The 20,005-nt window shown below is 57.4% G+C and overlaps 6 protein-coding genes across 6 annotated transcripts; 2 read left to right on the forward strand and 4 right to left on the reverse strand.

Annotated features, from left to right (window-relative positions):
* Positions 1-255: 255 nt before the first annotated feature.
* Positions 256-2,378, reverse strand: GCG54_00004424 (Eukaryotic translation initiation factor 2A; the record flags this gene model as incomplete). The annotated part of the gene is made up of 2 exons (XM_045404473.1): positions 256-1,737; positions 1,791-2,378. 2 exons carry the CDS (start codon positions 2,376-2,378, stop codon positions 256-258), a joined length of 2,070 nt encoding a protein of 689 aa, XP_045265257.1.
* A 2,172-nt stretch (positions 2,379-4,550) lies between these two features.
* On the reverse strand, positions 4,551-6,062 carry GCG54_00004425 (uncharacterized protein; the record flags this gene model as incomplete). Its single annotated transcript, XM_045404474.1, has 6 exons — positions 4,551-5,019; positions 5,069-5,544; positions 5,592-5,659; positions 5,710-5,746; positions 5,797-5,816; positions 5,864-6,062. The coding sequence occupies 6 exons, from the start codon at positions 6,060-6,062 to the stop codon at positions 4,551-4,553; spliced, it is 1,269 nt and encodes a 422-aa protein (XP_045265258.1).
* A 2,026-nt stretch (positions 6,063-8,088) lies between these two features.
* Positions 8,089-9,333, reverse strand: GCG54_00004426 (RNA polymerase II-associated protein RBA50; the record flags this gene model as incomplete). Its single annotated transcript, XM_045404475.1, has 1 exon — positions 8,089-9,333. The coding sequence occupies one exon, from the start codon at positions 9,331-9,333 to the stop codon at positions 8,089-8,091; it is 1,245 nt and encodes a 414-aa protein (XP_045265259.1).
* Positions 9,334-12,958: 3,625 nt separating this feature from the next.
* On the forward strand, positions 12,959-14,887 carry GCG54_00004427 (uncharacterized protein; the record flags this gene model as incomplete). The annotated part of the gene is made up of 2 exons (XM_045404476.1): positions 12,959-14,538; positions 14,590-14,887. Coding segments are annotated over 2 exons (1,878 nt in total), but the record flags the coding sequence as incomplete, so codon positions are not given.
* An 867-nt stretch (positions 14,888-15,754) lies between these two features.
* On the forward strand, positions 15,755-17,641 carry GCG54_00004428 (uncharacterized protein; the record flags this gene model as incomplete). Its single annotated transcript, XM_045404477.1, has 3 exons — positions 15,755-15,775; positions 15,873-15,956; positions 16,049-17,641. 3 exons carry the CDS (start codon positions 15,755-15,757, stop codon positions 17,639-17,641), a joined length of 1,698 nt encoding a protein of 565 aa, XP_045265261.1.
* An 835-nt stretch (positions 17,642-18,476) lies between these two features.
* On the reverse strand, positions 18,477-19,749 carry GCG54_00004429 (Vacuolar protein sorting-associated protein 74; the record flags this gene model as incomplete). Its single annotated transcript, XM_045404478.1, has 4 exons — positions 18,477-18,566; positions 18,616-19,098; positions 19,182-19,400; positions 19,477-19,749. The coding sequence occupies 4 exons, from the start codon at positions 19,747-19,749 to the stop codon at positions 18,477-18,479; spliced, it is 1,065 nt and encodes a 354-aa protein (XP_045265262.1).
* Positions 19,750-20,005: the final 256 nt, after the last annotated feature.

The following is a 20,005-nucleotide window of genomic DNA, read 5'->3' on the forward strand; positions in this document are numbered from 1 at the left end:
CCCTTTGTCTGCCTTAGACAAACCTGCGCGTGATGCGCACAGTCTTAACTCTCAATAAACATATTCCCCTCAATCAAGACAAGCTTCACGCATGGTAAACCAATTAAAGTGTTGGCGCGTTCGCGCCATGCAATTGCATTTGTTGATCCTCTACGCATGATCCATACCCAGTAAAACGATTTAGTGGGATCCAGGTAGCAAGATGATGCCTCCTAGATTTTCCCCTTTTCTAACATTCAGGCCGTCTTCTGAAATTTAGCGGCCTTCCTTCTCGAGACCCTCCAGCTCCTTGAGCACAGAGGTCTTGGTGCCAATCTTCTTCATCTGGGTGTCCTCGAGCTTCTCGCCTCCAGCCAGTCTCATCTCGAGGTCCTCGATGGCACGCACCTTCTTCTGCAAGCTGCGAATCTTTTTCGCGTTGGGGTTCTGGCCGTCAGCGCCGGCGTCGTTGGCCGTTGCGGCCTGCTGGGCATTGTTGGGCGCCTGGGGCGCGCCGTTCTGGCCACGGTGGGTGTTGCTCCTGTTACGAGGCGCTCCCGGGTTGCGAGAGTGGCTGCGGTGACGGTGGTTGTTACCGCCGCCGCCGCCGCCACGGCGCTCGGGGCTGCGACCCTCGTGGCCGGATCTTCCAAAGTCGCGCGGGGGCGGGGCAAGGGATGCTCCGCCGCCGTTCTGACCCTCGGGGTTGGCCTCGCCCTCCTTCTTCTTGTTGTTGCGCTTCTTCTTGTTCTTGAGCGCCGCCTTGGACAAATTCTCATCGCCTTCGGCGGTCTCAGCTCCCGGGATCTGGGGGGCCGCTCCGGGAACAGAAAACTCCGCGCCGGGCACACCACGGCGGGGGCGGCCAAATCCGTTAGGTCCAATGGGCGCCGAACCGTTGTTCATGCTGACGTGAGCGGCACCGCCCTCGTCCTCACGCTTGAAGTGGAGGGGAGTGGCGAGGCCACGAGCACCAGGGGGTCGGTAGGCTCCCGCGGGCTTGCTGGGAGTCTTGACAGAGCCAAGATACGTGGCTGCGGACGCGTGCGGGGTGGGGATGGGGTTCATGGGGTCGCCACCAGCCACCTTGTCAAGCGCCTGGGGTCTCCAGAGAACGTTGTACAGCTCGACCATATCCTCGTTGTACATGAGGGCACCGCTGACGTGCCAGAGCTTGACGCCGTTGTCGACACGGAGACGGGGAGAGGTGGTGGCCGTCATGATGTAACGGCTGTCCGGGCTCCACGTGCACACGCTGGGGTTTCCGCCCTCGATAGTGTAGAGCTTGCGGAAATCCTTCTCGAGGTCGTAGATGTCAATCTGGCCAGCCAGATTACCGAAGCCAGCAACCAAAGCGAACCGACCAGTGGGCGAGAAGATGATGGTATTGCGGGGCCCAAGAGGGAACGAGTGAGTCGCGACGGCTCGGTGGTTGAAGATGGTGGTCTTCGCGGGCATGTATCCGTAGACGACACCGAACTCCTTCGAGTTCGGGGACCAGGAAACGTCGTGGATGGGGCCCTCCTTATCGAGGCTGACACGGGCGTCAAAAGAGCCGTTGACGCTGAGCAGGTACAGCGTGGTCTCGCCGTAGTAGCTCTTGTTGGACTTGTCGACGTCGGTCTGGGCCAGAACGAGGATACCGGTGCCCAGCTGGTTCCACTTCAGCTGGACCTTGTCGCCCTTGAAGAAGGTCTTCTGGGAGATGGGGGCGTTGAACTGAGGCACATTGAAGACCTTGACGGCAGCGGGTTGTCCCTGGACAAAGTTAGCGATTGCATTGGCATGTGTGACTTGGCGTGTAAACGTACCTTGCGCTCGGGAATGAAGACTGCAACGGCGTAGGAACGGCCGGGTGCCAGAGCAAAGTCGGCAACGCCCTCGGCTCTCAGCTTGTTCCAGACGGTGCCGAGATCGTGGCTCTCGTAGAACTGAACTTCGTTGGTGACGAGACGGGCACAGTACTTCTCGTCGGCCGTGTACTGAAGGTTCCAGCCTCCTTGAGACTTCTGGACGTACTTGCCCAGGGGCAGCTTGTCGGCACCAGCAACACCTTCCTCGACGGTGCGCCAGACCTTCAGGTTCTTGGTCGCATCTCCATTCTCGTCCTTGGCGGGTCGCTCCCAGGTGATGATGAAGGTGCCGAGAGGAGAGAAGCCAAGCTCGTAGACGTTGAGGATGGGGAGGGCGAGGACCTGCTGGCCAGTGGAGGCGTCGACAACAGTGACAACTTCGGGGCTGGCCCAGGCAAAGTAGCGGCCGCAGGGCGAGTATCCACAACACCGGAGGTTCCCTTCGGGCTTGACGAATCCAGAAAGCGGCTGGTAGGCCGGGGCAGCATCGAACAGGCCGATGCCCTTCTGGGTTCGGTAGGCAAACTGCAATGATGAGGACGCCATAACTAGTCAAAGTCACAGTGTGTATCTAGAGCAGATGTCTGTCGGAGTATTTGGACGTTCTTGGGTGGGATTTGATTCTTCTTCAATCGGGGGAGAGACCTGAGGTCGTCGTCGTCGATGTCGATGTCGTCGAGATGGGCGGACAAAGGCAGATGAAGCTTGGTGAAAACTGCTGGTAGGTCGAACAGGGGACACGGAATATCAATGGATGTTCCGGTTGTGCTCGTATGCAAGGAAGCTTGTTGTGATGGAATCGTCGGCGAGCGAGCGAAACGAGACGGGCGATGTTTTCTGATCTAACGTCGGAATTTGATGGACAAAGCTGGCGTCGAAAAAGTCTTGAAGGCTTGTCGACGAGATGGCGTGTGACTGAGCAGCGGATGAGCTGACGGAGCAATCTTGATTCGTCCGGGGATGATCGAGATGTAGCAGAGACACACGGGCGATGGGCGAGGAGGCAGACGACGGGGATTCGACGACTGGACAGCTAGGCTGGGCGATGACCGATTGACGGATTGAGCGACGAGAACCCAATGAAGAAAAATGGGAAGAACGCGAGGGGAGGAGAAGGGGAATGGGGAGAGAAGCACCCTGGGGGGGGATTGGCGTGCAACGGTGCGTGTTGTTGTGTGGGCTGGAGAAGGAAAAGGGAAAAAGAGAAGGGGAGGAAAGGCGAAGTGGGATTTTGTGAATATTTTTTTTTTCTACTTCCGTCGCCTTCGCGGGTTCGCCATGGGCACTGGCACTGGCTGGATTGGATTGCTGGCTGCTTGCTGGCACCCCCCGGTCGCCTCACCTCTGTGTTTTTTTCTTTCTTTTTTTGCCCGAGCACTTGCCAGGTACCTTGTCGCTGGGGATTCAGTGGAAGGTACCTACTTGCTGCTGCTTGGGGGGGTGCAGGTGGTCTGTTGCCTGCCAATGCAAGTACCGATGTCCAAGATGCTTGAGGGCAATCTGGCCCCATTGCACACGCTCACAACTCGGGAGTACATGTGTAGCTGACTGGTCACTACACGGTCCAAACAGAGAGTTATTTATACGATGATCATATTTGGCTCCTCCCAAGAGGTCGTATGGAGGGCCGTTTGCTGACGTGGTGTCAGGTGTCCTTCAGCTGTGCTGAAAGGCACATGTTGGAGTCAATGCCAGTGCTGAAAGCCACAGCGCCGTCCGCCGTCCGCATCCACTGAGGATGGTGACTGGACCACCATTTCAGCCCAAAGGTGACCTCCCTAGGTGAGGTGGCCCCCAACTCCCGGGCCCGGCCTTGTTCCACGGGATTTCCAGCGCGCAAGGCGTGGCCCTAGTCTCGGCTGCTCCCTCCAGGCGCCGCGAGAGCTTCTGGGCCAATCACATGTTCCCACCCCGCCGGCTTACGGCGCCGGCATCCAAGACCTCACACTCTGGTCCTCTGGAGGCAGGAAGGGTCCAGTGCTTTTCAGTGGGCTGGCTGCTGAGACCCAATCGTTGCCCCGTCCCGCCTGGATTCTGTACGTGTCTTATTCATCGCTTCTTCACCAAGTCAATTGGCTTGCTGTGTTTCGTCTCCTCGTTAATATTGTCATCTTTCTAAACAGATGACGGCTCTCGATCTGGCTGGCCAACAACCACAGGATGACCATCTCCTCCAAATCTCCCAAAACTTCACCACCGGCACCGGAAACTGTTGCCGTAATTGCAAGCCCAAGGTTGCTGCAACGCGGGCACGGCACTGACACCTCCTCGAATCAGCCACAGCCTCCGTCCGCGACAGGGACAGGACCTCTGCCGTCGCCGCATGAACCGCGTGGATTCGGCCCTTGCGCTGCGTCTCCGCATGACAAGGACGGAAATTAAGGCCCGGCTTCTGTGCTTCACACAGGGTTTCCTCCCACTGATTCCAGCACGACAGATACCAGATTGGCGAATGCGAGGCTAACCATTAATATCAACTGCAACTGCTTGGTGTCAGCTCATCAATAACGGTGGCCGTATTTTGTCCAGGGTGACTTACTCTAAAGCTTCATTGAACCTCGCGGGTTACAGGGGTCGTATCCATGTCTAATGGTCGATATGTCTGGAATACCGCCGACCTGATCATGGCGATGATTGCTTCAGCGTGAGCTCGGTGAGCTCGGTATGCCTGCCATTGACCGAAATTCTTCAAACAAGTAGATATCAAGATCCACCCCGTCACCTGCTCGGGCACTCCCGCCCAACATCCGGCAACGGCTTCAACATCGGCAGCGGACCCAGCCAGCCCTCATCGCCGCCCTCCGGACCCCTCGACGGGCCCGGCGAATCAAAGTTGTGCGTCGGTCGCCGCGAGAGCACCGCAAGCTCGATATCGTAGTCCTCCCGTCGCGGCTCGCTCCTCTCCGTCTCGGGGCTCATGTTCGGCGTCCAGTTTGGCGTCTCGGCCAGCCTGTCCCTGCTTGTGGCGTTGGTGCTCCGCAGCCACGTCCTGTTCCGCGTGCTACCGCCCGTGAACCTCGAGCAGCAAGAAGAAAACGTGTCAATGTACTTCTTCGAGGTGTTCCTCCACCACGATGACGTCGAGCGCGGCGTGTTGGGCGATATCCTACGCAGGGACCGTTGCTCGAGGAGGTAGTTGATGGAGGGAAAGCACGCGCATATCAGCCCGATGGCGAGCTCTCCAGTGCTGTTGGTTGTCAGCAATGATTCCCGTCGTGTGGGCGGCCCAAACTTACACGGTCCAGTCGAGCGGGACAAAGTCGACGGTTGGATCTGTCGTGTCTTCGAACTTTAGCACGAGGTACATCCGATAGGCGGTGATGCCCACCGCCACGCCGCCAGCTCCCAACAGCCCCACGATCTTGACCTTTTTCAGCAGGGAAACACGCAGGGTCCACGTCAGGATCACGGGGACCAGCAGGATGGCGAGATCGGATACGATGCCCAGCGTGGTGTCGTATATGAACAGCTTTGTCTGGTTGATGCACTTGAAGTTCTGTATTGTCGGGTCCCAAAAGGCGTTGATGGGGATGCAGACCAGTGTCTTGGCGACTTGGGCCGGGAAGTAGCAAATGAGGAAGAACACCAGCAGAGCGTGCAGTGTCCGGGCGACGAACAGGTCGACGGAGAAGACGCGCACAACCAAGAGCAGGATGGCCACCTTGGTGAAGAAGGCGGCCGGGGTGTACAGGAGGGAGCTGATGTAGAGCCACTGGTGAAGTTAGCACCGGCGCTGTTTCCTCTACGACACCGCCTTACCTTTTGGAGCTCTAGGAAGTTGGCTTCTGTGATCTCCCAAATGTGATATCCTTCTCCGTGCCGAAGCTCTGTCTTGGTCAGCCACGTGAGGGTGTGTCGAGGTAGCTGCCTCACTTACTGAAGAACACAGTACCGTTGAGCAACACGGTAAAGAACTATCGAGTCAGTGCTATGCGTATGCAGTGGTAAATCGTTCCAAGCTCACCCATCCAAGCAGACAGCTCCCTGCGACCCTGTTAGCCTACATCAAGCAGCGTCGTCGGCACACCTACAGTCCTCCAGTCTAAACCTTCCATGGGCCGACAGCTTCACATACACCCGTATCGAAAAGAAAACGACGACAACGACCTGTACAATGATCATGTAGACGGTATGCAGCGTGTGAAAGATGTCTCGCGGGTTCGCAAAGTCGGGTGTCTCCCCGGGAGGCGGCGGCGCCGCTCCGATCGGACCACTGGAGGAGCTGCTCATCACGGGGCTCAGTCCGGTTCCATGACGGGACGTCCTCTTCTCCTCTTCCGCGGGGATGATCGTGTGTCACATCAACGGTCTACTCCTCAGGCAGTGGCATCCATCGAAACAAACTGTGGCGACGCGGGTTAAAAGAAGGACGACGATCGGTTGTTCCCGATGTCAAGATTGCGGGGCCCGGTGGGATTAAAAGAAGGCGTGTTGAAACTACAGCTAAGAAAAGACGATCGTGTACGGGATCAGGTGGGGGATGGGGGAAGGGGTCTTTGACATGATATCTCGGCATGAGGTTTCGCAAGTAGCAGCCATGCCGCGAAGGGGGCGAGCAGCAGTTTGGGCACGACACGAGTAAGACGACCTCAACTTGCGATTCGGCGAAGTGCAGACCATCACCCCGACGTCCTGAATCTGTGCTGCCCCCCCTTCGAAATCCAGACCGTCGCACTAGCCCCGCCCTCTCTTTGTGTTTGTCCAGATCCTGGCTCTACGTCTGAAGCTCAGAAACGGCTGGACCAAGGGGTTGTTGGGAAATCCACCCGAGCCGTGATTGGCTCCGATAGCAACGGCTGTAGTTTAGACACGAAAGCATCGTCTCATGCTGCAAGATCCGTGAGTGGTCCCACCGAGTCAAAGTTGAGAGGTTCTGGAACAAACACAAACTCTATCTACGGACGGACCTTGTCTGGCGTCAGGAGCATCCCAGACTTTTCTTACGAAAGCCCTGGTGGTTGCGAGCCACTCGAGACTGGCTGACAGGTGTATCAAAGTTCAGTCACGCAAAAAGAGAAGACGAGGTCCCGGGTCATCCGCTCCAAAGCATCCGGGGAACGGAACACCGATGGCCTTGCGCAGGGTCGTGGGAAGCAGCCTCGCCCGGCCGAATCAGGCCAAGCGTGGCCGTTCTCCCATACGGGCGTTTGTCCCTCCCCCGTGAGTTTTTGCCTTGTTGAGAGTCAGATAGCCTTGCCATGGGCCCAAGGGGACGGTTCGATGGAGACGATGTCGACAGGTTACAACGAAGGTTCCAGCGGCGCGCGTTTGAATCGTCGAGGCTGAGACGGCCCTGCACGACATGAGGCTTGTCGTTGAGAGCTGTAAAGCTGGTTAACCGTAACTTTTTACTGGATCAGCTGCCCGTTACCGGCAAGGCGTTACAATCGTACTCTGGTCTTGTAATCGGGTTTTGTCGCCTTACATTTCTGCCGTCTCAAGTCATTAGAAACCCAAGCCTGCCCATCTTTTCCCTTCGTGGACACCTTTGGGTTAAATACTCGCCAAGTTCCGGGAGAGTTCTTCTGATGTTTCTGGACGTCAGAACTAGGTACAATATGGGTAAATTCATATTGGTCGGACGTTCTGTAGACCCAGATTGCCCCAGTGGTAGCACCTAAGCATCGAACCAACAGACACTCCAGATTTGCATGTCGACGCCTCCCTGTAAACATAGCACATGCTTATCGAGAAATGTGGAGACGCAGCACGTGTCACAAGAAAGGATGCCATGACAAAGGCGTCAGGCATTGGGTGTTCCCGAGACCGAGCTGGGTTGGGCCGTACAAAAGAGTCAGGATACTTGACTCCCTGCTTGGACATGCGGATCGGAGAGCCCAGACCGGCTTGTCCCGCGAAGCTGAGCCCGCCCTCCGCATGATGCTGCAAGTGATGCTACCCCGGATTGAGCACGTTGTCGCCATGTGTGCCCGCTAAGCGCAATTTGCGCCACGAGTCTCGTACTTGACGATGCGGATCTCGCAGACGTTACCTCGATCGTGAATGGAACATGTTGCAGAACCGGAATATTGCTGTAGCTCCGAATCTCCTTTCCGTCGGCCGACGTTGAAGTAAGAAACCGAACACGCTGCATCCTCCACAGGTTCATTTCATAAAGAACGGTATCCACCCTTCCGAACGTCACATGTGCAAATTTTCTGCCGTCACTGAGTCAGCGAAGCCTCGCGAATCATGTTGTCATGATGGTATCATTGCCGGCCCGGTTGCCCAAGGGCGCTTTTCTTGCAAGCTTCAATCATCGGCCGGACCACTGCTCCTTCCAACCACCCTTCTCAAACAGCCAGAGTGCCTCCGTAGCATAAGCACGACTTCCCCTGTGCCCACCCTCCACGATGGCCGCCTCGGCAAGACTCTCCAATATCCTGCCCTCTTGAACGCTGCTCCATATACCTCTGGCTAGTTGGTCTTCTTCTCCGGTGCCCCATTCCCCCTTGCCGAGTCTGTAAAGAATACGACCCAGAGTCTGGAAGGCGATGCAGCGCTGAGCTGGAACGGCACTGCGAGCATAGATGGACAGCTCCTCGATCGTGTATCCCGCCGCCTCTGGTGCCAGCCCGTGGTGGTGTAGCCCTTTGGATACGGGAATCGATCTGCTCAAACGGGGCGGGATCAGACCACCGCGGAAGTCGAAGCGAAGGTTCGCAATAGGGAGTGATGATTGCCCTGGATAGTATGGCGACTCGCGGTCAGCCGGGCTGTCGGCGGTCGGGATGGGCGCCATCCAGGCAAGCTTGCTCGGATCGGCAGGTAGATTGGGGAAGAACTTTTCGTGAAGTGTCTGGAGGAAGTCGGGGTGAGATGGGTCCAGGTCGGGCAGAGCGGGCGCCGCAGGGAAGTGCGTCTTGTCGGGTTGGTCGTTCATGGGGAAGAGGTCCGCGGGAGGCGCGGCCGGCGCCTTGTTCTCATCGACAGACGCCGACTTTTCTTTTGCTTCCGTCGGGGCAGCCCGAGGCGCCGGCTTGGGCTTCGGTGGCGCGGAGGTGTCTTCGACTTGAATCTCAGGCGCGGGCGCGGACGGCTTTTCGGCCTTGGTCTCGTTTGCGACTGGCGGGTCGAAGGGGTTCGGGCCGTGCTGCTCATCGATATTTGCCCGACCCAGAAGTCGCTGGATGAGGGACGGGTCCAGCGAGTTCAATAGCTCCCGCCTCTCTCTCGCAATCTCCTCTGGTGTCATGTCGTCCAGCTTCTGTTGGTTCTCGCGGTCGATTCGCCGCCGCTCGGCCGTCTCGAACTCGGATTTGGAAGAGCTGCCATCTTCTGTCTTTTTCGCCTCGCTCGCATTCGCCGCCAGCGCGCTCGTAGCAGCTTGAGCACCCGAGACGTCCTTGCCCTGTCGCTGCTGCTTGAACGCGGACAATCGCGTGCGCTTCTTGTGTGCTGGGAAGCCGGTCGGGGTGGCGTCAAAGTCGTCGAAAACGACGGGCTTCGCGGGTTTCGTGTCCTTCTCGACGATATCGCCTACCAACAGCGTGCCATCCATGGCTGCGTTTGACGTTTTTATCGGTGGTGGTGGAATTTGAGGTTACGGTGGTTCAGAGGCAAAGATCGCGAGGTGGGGGGTTTCTTTTTTCCTCGGAGTGACGTACCGTTTCTTTTATTGGATTACCTCACCTTGGGCCCCTGCTCGAAGCTGCCCTGTCCGGAAGAGCCCGTGCGGCACCCGAATTGAAGCTCATTTCCAGATGAGAGTACAGCACACAGGGTCCTGGGGGCGGAAATTTGCGTTGAAAACCCCCGCAGCTCTTTATCTGTATCTCTTCGCCCAAAAATTCGCACTCCAGATGCATGCACTGAATGTCGACAAAGGGTTCGAATACACAACGGCGGGGCTACGGCTTAGTGCCAGGAGGCTCGTCCCAAGTGCAATACCGAAAAAGCGCCGTTTTAGAGTTGTGGCTGACAGGCGGGATTGAGCCACACCAGGTTTTGCATTAGCGTCGATCGTCCCCCGTCGAAATTCCAGAAAAAAACTTTGGATGGGGGGTCGCGGCGGCGATTGTGCCGGGGCCGCCTGGTGTTTCCACTTGATTGGCACCGGGCGCTGGCTACAGTACCACCATGCACATCAATCTGCGGGTGCGGGAAATGGAATATGAAACTTGCTGGGCAGTGTTTGAGGAGCGAGAATTGCGTGGCATTGGAACCATCATTTATGTGTTGGGTTATTGTGTTTCTCGCGAGATCTCGCAAGAGAGATTGCAGCGTCTATCTCATGTCCGATGGGGCTAGAGCGCCGACGCCATTTCGGCTGTTTATGCGCATGTCTTTTCAGCGTCGATCGTCCAGCTCCGCCGTGCTATCCTCAGCCAGCTAGAAAAACGAATTGGCGTTTGTGTCCGTTGTGTTCGCAGAGGATGTTTTATAGGAAGTAAAGAAAACATTATGCACGTTCTTTTTTTTCTCGTGGCGTGTTGCAGATTCTGCAACGTGTCTAGCTCTGTATTCGTGGCGCCAGCATCTGTGCGACGAGCATCTGCGGAGGGGGGTGGGACTTGGGGGGGAGGGAGAGAGAGAGACAGAACATCGGATGCATCCGCTTGTATTGTCAAGCTGAATCGTAATTTTCCAATTAATTTTCTCTACGTGGCCCAAAGAGGTAGAAAGGCAACCGCGCTCAATATCTTCATCTGCCTATTCGTACCTACCTAGGCACGGTAGGTGTACAACCCCCAGTGGAGAGAGATCTGGCCCATGTGCTGCCCCTCCTCTAGGCTCGGCATGGTTTACATTGCACAACCCTGCAGCAGGCGCGGTTATCTGGGACGCTATGCCGGATATGGAAGCCGGACGTGGTTCAACGTCAGACGCGCAGGACCCACCCTCTGCTGGGCTCTGAGCGTTGTACCGACTGGACTGGCTTTCTTTGACTGGATGTCCATCTGTTGTTGTCTGGCAAAGAAAAGGTACATCGACCTTGTACCTGCGCCCGGACCCATGTTTCTCTTTTTCTCCTGTGGCTGGCCATCCCATTCGACCGGCGACTGCCCTGCACGCGGTTCCCCTTTCCTGTGTCTTGCCAATGGGAAATTCCACGACCCCTTCTTTTCCTTCCACGTCCCGTCCAGGTTCCTTTCCCCACGGCTCGGCTCCTCTTCTCCTCAACCACCACACAACCCAACCCCCCAGGACAGCGCGGCTGCAGGGCAACTGGCTTTCCGCTTGACGAGCGAGGTCCCGGGTACCTGCCAATGTACCTCCAGCTGCTGCTCATTGAAAGGTGCACCCTCTTGGCCCTTTACCCAAATTTACTACACACCACCCTGCCTTACCTCCCGCACGCACCACCCTCGCTCGCATGTACTTGCACTTGCTCTTGCGTAGCGCCGCCTTTCTCTTCTCACTGTCAAGCTTGCTTACTGTCTGTCGCTCCGTCCCAATTGATATCGCCGCATCCATCCGGCACAACGACCGCACCTGCTGCAGCACGCGCGCGCGCAATACACACCTCACCTTCACAAGTTCCCACAGTGTTGTTGACTGTTAGGTTCTTCCTGCCTGCCGCGGCAAGCTCATCGTCGGTCGGTCGGTCGGTTCCTCGCAGCCTGCCCTGCATGACTGGTCTCCTCCGTCGTCGTCGTCGTTGTCGTCGTCCGCCGTTCATCTTGACACCTGACGACTGGCGAAACATGGTGTTCTTCTCACTGCCAACTGCCCTGGGGGCGTGTTTCCATTCCCATTCCGCCCCCCCATGCCATTCCCTTTCCCACCGACCTTGCTCATCGCAAAGTGAGGCTTTGGTACGGTGTACCTCTCTTACCTCACCTTTTGCGCCTTTCCCTCCTCGCACCCGTCCATCTTGTCTTTCCGGGTCTGGCCCACGTTGGAAGTTTACCTCACGGTACCAAGCCGTGCCTACACAATCACTTGTACTGCTGCGTCTTCTTCCCTCTCTGGGCGGCCCGTTCACGAGGTGCCATCGCTTCGTCTTCTTGGTGTTTTCCCCCCTTCCCGCCTCCACTTCCCATTACCTTACTTGCCTCCCTTTGGCTGGTGCTTTCCCTCCGGCCGTCCACCTTTGCATGTTGTTGCTTGCTCCCATTCCCAGTTCTCCTGGTCTTGCTTCTCCGTCTCGTCCGTCTGCCGCTCTCCCGCTCCTATTCGCATTCCCCCATCCATCCCGTTCCCCCAGGCCTAGTCGTTCCTTTCTTTCTTTTGCCTTCTCGCGCTTCTTGGTCCATCACCTAGCCCCGTGGCCCGCCCCCGTCCTGGTCCTCGTCCTCGTCCACGTTCCTCGTGGTACTGAGGCCATCTGATCCCATCGATGTGCCCCCCAGCTAGTCCGGATCTCTAATTCGGGTTTAATAATAAAATTTCCCTTGCCATTCACGCCTGCTGAGGCCATCCACGTCTGCTCGGTGCCCCGTTTTTCTCGTCTTGCGCAGCAGCCAAATGTCGGCCCAAAAAATAAATCTTGTTCCCCCCAAAAACGTAGCCATCCCCATCTTCTCTTCGCCGCACCCATTTCCTTCCTCCTTTCCCCTTCTCACAACTACCCACGACACTGCAATTTTGACTGCAGCAACACCAAACTCATCAATTTCGACATCTGCGCCCATCGTCGACATCGCAAAAAGACCATCAGTCGCTGCAGCTCAATAAGCTGTATCTTTTGACGGCCTCCATTTCCCCACATCGACCCCGATTTCATCGATTTTTCGACCTCAACGGCGTCGACTGTCGTCAAAAAACACGTCTCGGACAGCTCTTGAGGTTATTCACGAGTTCCCACCCCAGCGACTCCGCACGGCCACACCACAGGTGACCAACTGCTCATCTGTTGCTGCAGCCTCTCCTGCTTTAGCCAACCTAGTCCATCTTACATAATTCCACATACCCCGACACCACACCCCCAAATCGGCCAATCCGACACTGCCAAACGCCAAACGCACTGCAACACGCGCCCCCTTGTACCTGACAAAAAAAGTGAGGTCATTCACGACGCCCTACCAAGGGAACCCGCAGCACAACGAATCCCACCACCCCCTCCGATGTACTGCAGCTTCTGCAGCTGTCGCCATTAGAGACATTCTGGAGCTGCATCTACACCCTTTTTCGTAACTGATTGGCGGTGCACCCCCCTGCAGAAGGACCTAGCTATCTAGAGTCCACTCCGGCGCGGTCATTTTGGTGGTGGACGAGAGCAAGATATGCGCGACATCTCCTCGCCAGATCTTTCGTCACCACCTTCCAGCTCTATCTCAGAACCCGGCTCGCCTCTGCGAAGTCAACCCAACAACAACATGGACATGGATGAAATCATTGTCGACCCTTCGCAGCCACGCTTCGGCGTACTGTCGGGTAACGAGCAACCCCAGCCTGAGGTCCGCTTGACGGCGGCTGGCCTCCCCAGAAAGAAGCCCGGTCGCAAGCCCGGCTCGACGGTTAAGCCCAAGAACCCAGATGAGCCGCCCAAAGTGCGCCGGCCCAGGAAACCTCGCGATCCCAACGCGCCCCCGATTCAGCGTAAGAGGAAATCCGCGCCTGCCCAGGATGCCGATGCAGGGTCGGATTCAAAATCTCTTGCGGCAGCAGCCTCATCCGCGACGCCCCCGTCCCGACAGGCCAAGATTACAGATCTCGTCAGCAATTTCGACTCACGACCCAGCTCTGCCCAGCCCGAACACACAGCTCAAAAGGTCCCTAAACGAGAGGACATTCCACGATCCATGCAAAGCATCCTGAATTCCGATCCCGAGCCCGAATCGAAGCCTCAAAGCGCGTCTCTGCCCACCCGTACTAGCGGACAAAGTTACGACCCCATTCGCGGTAATTACGACCCCATCAGAGAGATCTTCGGCAGCGCCTCGTCCCCACGACCTCCGGCGCAGACTGTCGCGCGGCCAAGCGCATCTCCGTCCATCGCCAGCCTTGTCGAGCCTACACATAACGTAGCCTCTCCCAACCAGAGCTTCCGCGCCTCAACGCAGTCGCGTCCGCAAGACTCCGCATCAGTACCAGCCTCACCGTCATACCCGGTCAGGTCAACGCCCCAGACAATCTCCAAGCCACCGGTTCCTGAGCAAAAGTCGCTGGCTCCACCGCCTTTGCCTTCCAAGGCGGACAAGCCTAGAGAAGCCGTATCAACCGCCGGATCAGTAGCCAGCAAGAAGCCTTCACCAAAGCAAAAGCCGCAAAAGTCTGGCGTCTCGTCGCCAAAGATGAGCGCCCTCGACGAGCCCGAAGGCAACGCCGACCGGTCCATTCTCGACTTTGGCAAGTCTACCGGAAAGGAATACAAGGCGCCTGATATTGTTCTCGACATCCCCATCAAGCCTGGTGACACAAATATTTACGTCAACGTCATGCGCATGGCCGAGGAGAAGTACGGATGGGATGCTCTTCACCCTCGCTTGGCCGAGAAGCGCGACCGCAAGGCCAGAATCGCCGCTGCATCGGCTGCCTTGGAGAAGACGGCGTCAGGCCAGGAATCTGGCGACGAGATGTCCGAGGACTCAGACAAGGAGGCAAGCAACGTCGAGATGGGCGGTATGACTAGCGGCGCCGAACCCGAGAAACCCAAGAAGAAGAAGCGCAATTTCAAGGAGGACGAATACGACAAGGACGATGACTTTGTCGACGACTCTGAGCTTCTGTGGGAGCAGCAGGCTGCGGCCAGTCGAGACGGCTTCTTTGTCTACTCTGGACCCTTGGTACAGGAACCTGAGAAGCCAGCTGACAACCTAAGGTATGTTCACTCTAGCATGTCACTTGAAGGCGGTTCACTAACACATCTCAGACCTGATGGCTTGCCCAAGCGCGGTCGTGGCAGCAGAGGAGGCCGCATCGGCGGCCGTGGCGGAACCACCCGCGGCGAAGGAGGCACTGGCCGCGGCGGCGGTCCCGGTTCCAGAGGCGGGCGTGGATCTCGCGGCGGCTCCCTCACGCGCAAGCCGCGTATCACCAAGTCGGAGAAGGAACAACGAGAGCGCGAAAAGGCCGAGAGAGAGCGTCAAGCCGAACTCAGCAAGGCCGCCAACGGCTACTCGCTTCAGCCCCAGACGCCTTCCTTTGCGGCTGGAATGGCTGGAGCTTAGACACTCCAATACGAGAATTACTGATTTGCAGCCATCATTAATGGCAACCGTTGCAATGCAACTAGAACAGCCATGGCTTCCGGACGGCGAGGGTACAAGCCTGCAGTGAATGTGGATATGCGTTGTCCTGGTCTTTGACGTTATTTGGGTTGACATGGTTCGGCATGGTACTACTGTTCGAGGACGGTTTGGGACGGCATGGGATCCCGGAAGAGCGGCGTTTGGCGGACTGATTTGTTGGACGGACCGGAACCACGACCGGGTCCACTTAGAGGCCTACACTGAGAGGAAACGCCGATAAAGAGTTGCTGATATTTACGGAGTCAATTGTATTTCTAGAGGCGTTTCGCGCTGGAACTGCAAACAAAGCATTGTGTACTACACGCAGTATTAGTTGCTAAAACATTCTCAACCAGCTGTCATCAAATGTGAGCGTCGCCCAGGCGAGTGTTTCAAGCGCAAACAAGGTCCCTGCCGAGAAAAAGGCTTGTCGTTCTGGGCCCCGGACGTAGTAACGGCAAAAGACATGTACATATCGGGGCGCTATATCATTGCGGGGATGGTTACAGCACTCACCGCCGCTGAAAAATGGGGTGTGTTAGCGGCAGAAAAGTGCCAAGATTTCGCATAAGCGATTTCTCCACAGTCCAAAAAATTTCGAACGCCCGAAAATTCGCAGCCAGTCCGCCCGCAACCGCCAGCCAGCAAAAGCTCACCTCACCGAGTAGAGTTGTCCTGCACCGCCCAACCGCGAACACTCTCACCCTTCGGCAGCCACCCCTCCAACCCTTGCGGCCCGGCAAAAGAAGATTATTCTTGCTTGCAGTAGGCATTTTCTCTTTGCTTTCGCATCAAAAGGTTCAAAAGATGGCGGACGCTTCATTGCAGGTTCGTCAAAAGTCTGTGCCCCGCCACCTGCATGGAAAAAATAGCTGGTGGTGGTGATGATTACTTTTGACGCCAGCGGCATTGACATTCTACGTAGGACCGCCTGCGCGAGCACTCAAAGGCCTTTGATGGTCTTTTGTCTCTCATTCCAGCAAAGATGTATTACGGGGAAGATAACTCTGTATGTTTGCCCTGCCTAGCGGATGCCTCCCATGTGGCAACGGACCCCAACCTCCGCGCTTTATCAAACCGCTTCGAGCTATCGCAACAAAGGCTTACACGGTTTCTTCGTCACAGGAACAATGGAAAAAGAAGAAGCAGACAAAGGCTGAGGCCAAAGCAGCAAAGACGGCCAAGCTGGATCCCGACAGCGAGCTGAACCGCAACGCCAAGGAGGTCATGGACGAGCGGGCGCGCAGCAAGAGAAAGCTCCAGGATATGCAGGAGGAGGAGGACAAGGAGGATGACGACGAGCCGATTGCTGGCGTCCAGAGGGAGCTCCCCGGTCAGGGACTCCGCAACAAGGAGAATAAGAAGCAGAAGACTGCCGACCCGATCGACACGATTGATGACGCCAACCCCGCCGAAATGTCCCAGTCGCAGCTCATGAGGCTCGCGAAGAAGGAGGCTAAGACGCAGAAGCGCCAGGACAAGAAGGACAAGAAGGCGGCGAAGAAGGCTGCCAAGGCGGAAGCCGCCGGCGAAGAACCAGCGGAGGCGGCGGCCGAGAGCAAGCCCACGGAGCCTCCGAAGGCTGCAAAGAAGGCGGCGCCTAAGAAGCAACAGAAGAAGGCCGAGTCGACGGATGCCGCGCCTGTCGGAAACAACCACGACAGAGACGACGAAAAGGAGGCCTACGAGACCGTAGACGAGGGATCCGACGATGACGCGAAGCCCTCCAAGAAGAGCAAGGATGTACGCCCGCTGGACGTCGCCGGCATGGACAACGCTGCCGACACCAGCGGCGACTCGACACCGCAATCGCCCACCTTTGACGCCGCCCATACCACCGCCGACCCCGCAAGCACCACGACCTCCACCAGCTCAACGGTCCCGCCTTCCGAAAAGCCAAAGCACATCAAGCTCCCCGCCGACACCTCCGCTCTCCGTGCCCGCCTCGCCGCGAGGATAGAAGCCCTCCGCGCAGCCCGCAAGGCCGACGGCGCCGACGGCAAGCCCATCCGCACGCGCGCGGAGCTCATCGAGGCCCGCCGCGCGAAACAGAACCAGCGCAAGGAGCACAAAAAGGAGCTCCGCCGCCAGGCCAAGCTCGCCGAGGAGGCCAAGCGCGAGGAGGCCCTCGCCTCCAACTCGCCGAGCGTCATGTCGCCCCGCATCGACCTCGACCGCGACGACGAGCCGGCCAACTACGCCTTCGGCCGCGTCGCCTTCGAGGACGGCACCAAGCTCTCGCACGATCTCTCGCACGCGCTGACGTCGCACAAGAAGAAGGGCCCCTCGGACCCCAAGACGGCGCTCATCAAGATCCAGAACCAGAAGAAGCGCCTCGCGGCGCTGGACAAGGAGAAGCAGGCCGACATCGCCGAGAAGGAGCAGTGGCTCATCGCCAGGCGGCGCGCCGAGGGCGAGAAGATCCGCGACGACGAGGGCGCGCTCAAGAGGGCCGTCAAGCGCAAGGAGCAGACCAAGAAGAAGAGCGAGAAGGCGTGGAAGGAGCGCAGCGACGGCGTCGCCAAGGCCATCCGCGAGAAGCAGAAGAAGCGCGACGACAACATTAAGAAGCGCAAGGACGACAAGCTCGCGCACAAGCTGGGCCGCAAGAGCGGCAAGAAGGTCGGCGGCGGGGCGAAGAAGGCGCGTCCTGGGTTCGAGGGTAGCTTCGGCGGCGGCAAGAAGAAGAAATAAAGAGTGACGAGAACCAAGTGAGGCAAGGGTGTGAGGGAGGCAAAAATTAATCGATATCCTGGCGAGAGGGAAAGAGGGTCTTCGAGCATCATCCATGGATGTACGGCGTTTAGGGGGGACAATATTTTGTATTTCTACACAAAAAAGGGGATGGCGGCGTAGGAGGGACCATGAATGCATTCTTCAAATCGTTCTAGCCATGACAATTACGTTTCCCTTCCACGTCTCTTCGTTCCCAGTCAAAACGGAAGCAAAGCAAAACGCCAATGTTCCTCACAACACCACCAAGACGAAGGCTACAATAGACATCTCTCGCACTCTTTCCTGCGCGCGCTACATTTTTTTCAAAAGTTACATTAAAACGATCGCTTACGGTGGGGGAAAAAACGTAGTTGAACCCAACCAACTACACATGTGTTCTCTTTTTGGCCTTTCCCATCTTCCCTTGTTTTCTCCATCTCGCCCCCTTCCTTGAGAACCCTATCGTGAGGTTGCGCAACTGAGCATGGATAAGAAAAAAGCGCCACCTTTCGGTTGTTCCCCCGTGAGACCCACCCCATCCGCCATGCCTAGATGCAACACCAAATTTTGTGTGTGGGTTCGGGGGAAAGAAAAGCGAAAAGATCATGTCCCCTTGCTTTGTTTCATCATTTCTCGTGAGGGTTCGAAGATGGAGGTTGGGGGAGCAGGATGCTGCGGCGCTTCGATAGTGTGTCGTCTAGGTGCAAATAGGATTGGAAAGGAGATGCCCGAGCTTACGCTCAGCTAGCTGCTGCGGGCCTTGAGGCGGGCGGCCTGGCAGCAGGGCGCTCGTTGTTCGAGTCGATCAATTAGTTTACAGGAGGGAGTCGAGGCGGGTGAAGACGCTGAGGCAAGCGGCAACAACCTCTAGTTGCAGTTCCTTGTCCTTGCCCTTGCTGACCTCCTGCGAATTGTTAGCTCGTGTTACAGCGGCAATTGTGTGTGTGACGCACCTCCTGAATAACCTGGGGCAGGTTGGCACCGATGCCGTTACCGGTCGCCTTCTTTCCGAACGGCCACTGACTGTAGTCGGCGAGGAGCTCGTCCGTCTGGGCAAAGGCACGCTCGCGAGCCTCGTGGCCGAGAGTGCTGAGGGCGTTCTCCAGCACGTTGGCGGCGTAGGCAGCGCAGACCATGGCGATGGTGCGGACATAGCGGAACTCGAGGTTCTCGGGCAGGAATTGGGATGCCGGGAGGACCACGGTGCGCTGGGTCAAGACGTTGCGGACACGGCGGCGAATCTCCTCCTTGGCACCTCCGTCGGCGACGGGGTGGGTCGCCATATCGAAGAGCAAGAAGTTGCGCTTCTCGGTGCGGAGGATGCCCTTGTCGACGAGTCCCTTGGCCAAACGCTCGCGCACCTGTTTTAATTGGTATCCGATCTTCATCAGGTTCCAGGTCTCTCCTGTTGTGGGCGTCATCGTCAGCTCCTGGTTCTGTGGCCGAGTGGGCAGCGTGGTGCTTGTTCCCAGGGAGGAAAGGGGGCATTACCGCTCATGAGGTCGATCCAGGAGCTCACGCTCATCTTCTCGCTCTGCTTCATCATCTTCAATGCCTCATCGAGCAACACCTCGCCGGTCAGGGTTTCGTCGATAACTTCGATGACGCGGTCAGCCAGCGGGAAGCGCCTTCTCGAGGCATCCTTCTGCATGCTGATGCGACCACGGAACGCGAGCTCGATGACGATGCATCCTCGCAGGGCATATGAGATGTTGTCGTTCCAGAATGATAGGTAACCCTGCAGAGTGGGAAAAAACTTAATTAGCGACGAGGATTCGATTGGGTCGTGATGCCAGAGCTTGTTGCCGACGAACCTGCTTGTCCTTCAGCCCAAGCAGCAGGACCTCCTCCATCAGAGTCAGCTTGGGCTGTTTGCTGCGCTCGGCGCTCTCGCTGATATCGCGGGGGTCAAAGGCAATCTTGTGGCCATTCTCGCCGCTCTCGTAGCTCGTCTCGGGGGCGCTGTCCTTGAAGTTGCTCGTCGAGTTGGTCCGGCTGGCGCCGTTGCTGGTCTCGCCGCCCTCGGCAGCTGCGCCGCCTCCGCCGCCGCCGCGGCGTCGAGTCAAGCCTCCTGCTGCGGATGACATTATATTCGAAAGGTTAGAGGGGTATCGTGGGGTTGTCGTCAATGGAGGCAAAAAAGGGTAAGGCTGGCTAGGGAATTGACCAGAAACGGGGAGGCTAGGTCAACCGGTCGTCGCAGGTGAACCGCTTGGGACTAGTTGACAGCGCGCGAATGAGCACCTGATGAAAAAGTGATGGGATAGAGCCCGGCGGGTGTTGGGAGTCTGCTCCGCGTGGTAAGGCTGGTGACGCTCGGTCGTGATGTCGAGGCGCCGTTTT

Source organism: Colletotrichum gloeosporioides (genome assembly GCF_011800055.1).
Source record: "Colletotrichum gloeosporioides strain Lc1 chromosome Unknown consensus_37, whole genome shotgun sequence".
NCBI classification, from domain to species: domain Eukaryota; kingdom Fungi; phylum Ascomycota; class Sordariomycetes; order Glomerellales; family Glomerellaceae; genus Colletotrichum; species Colletotrichum gloeosporioides.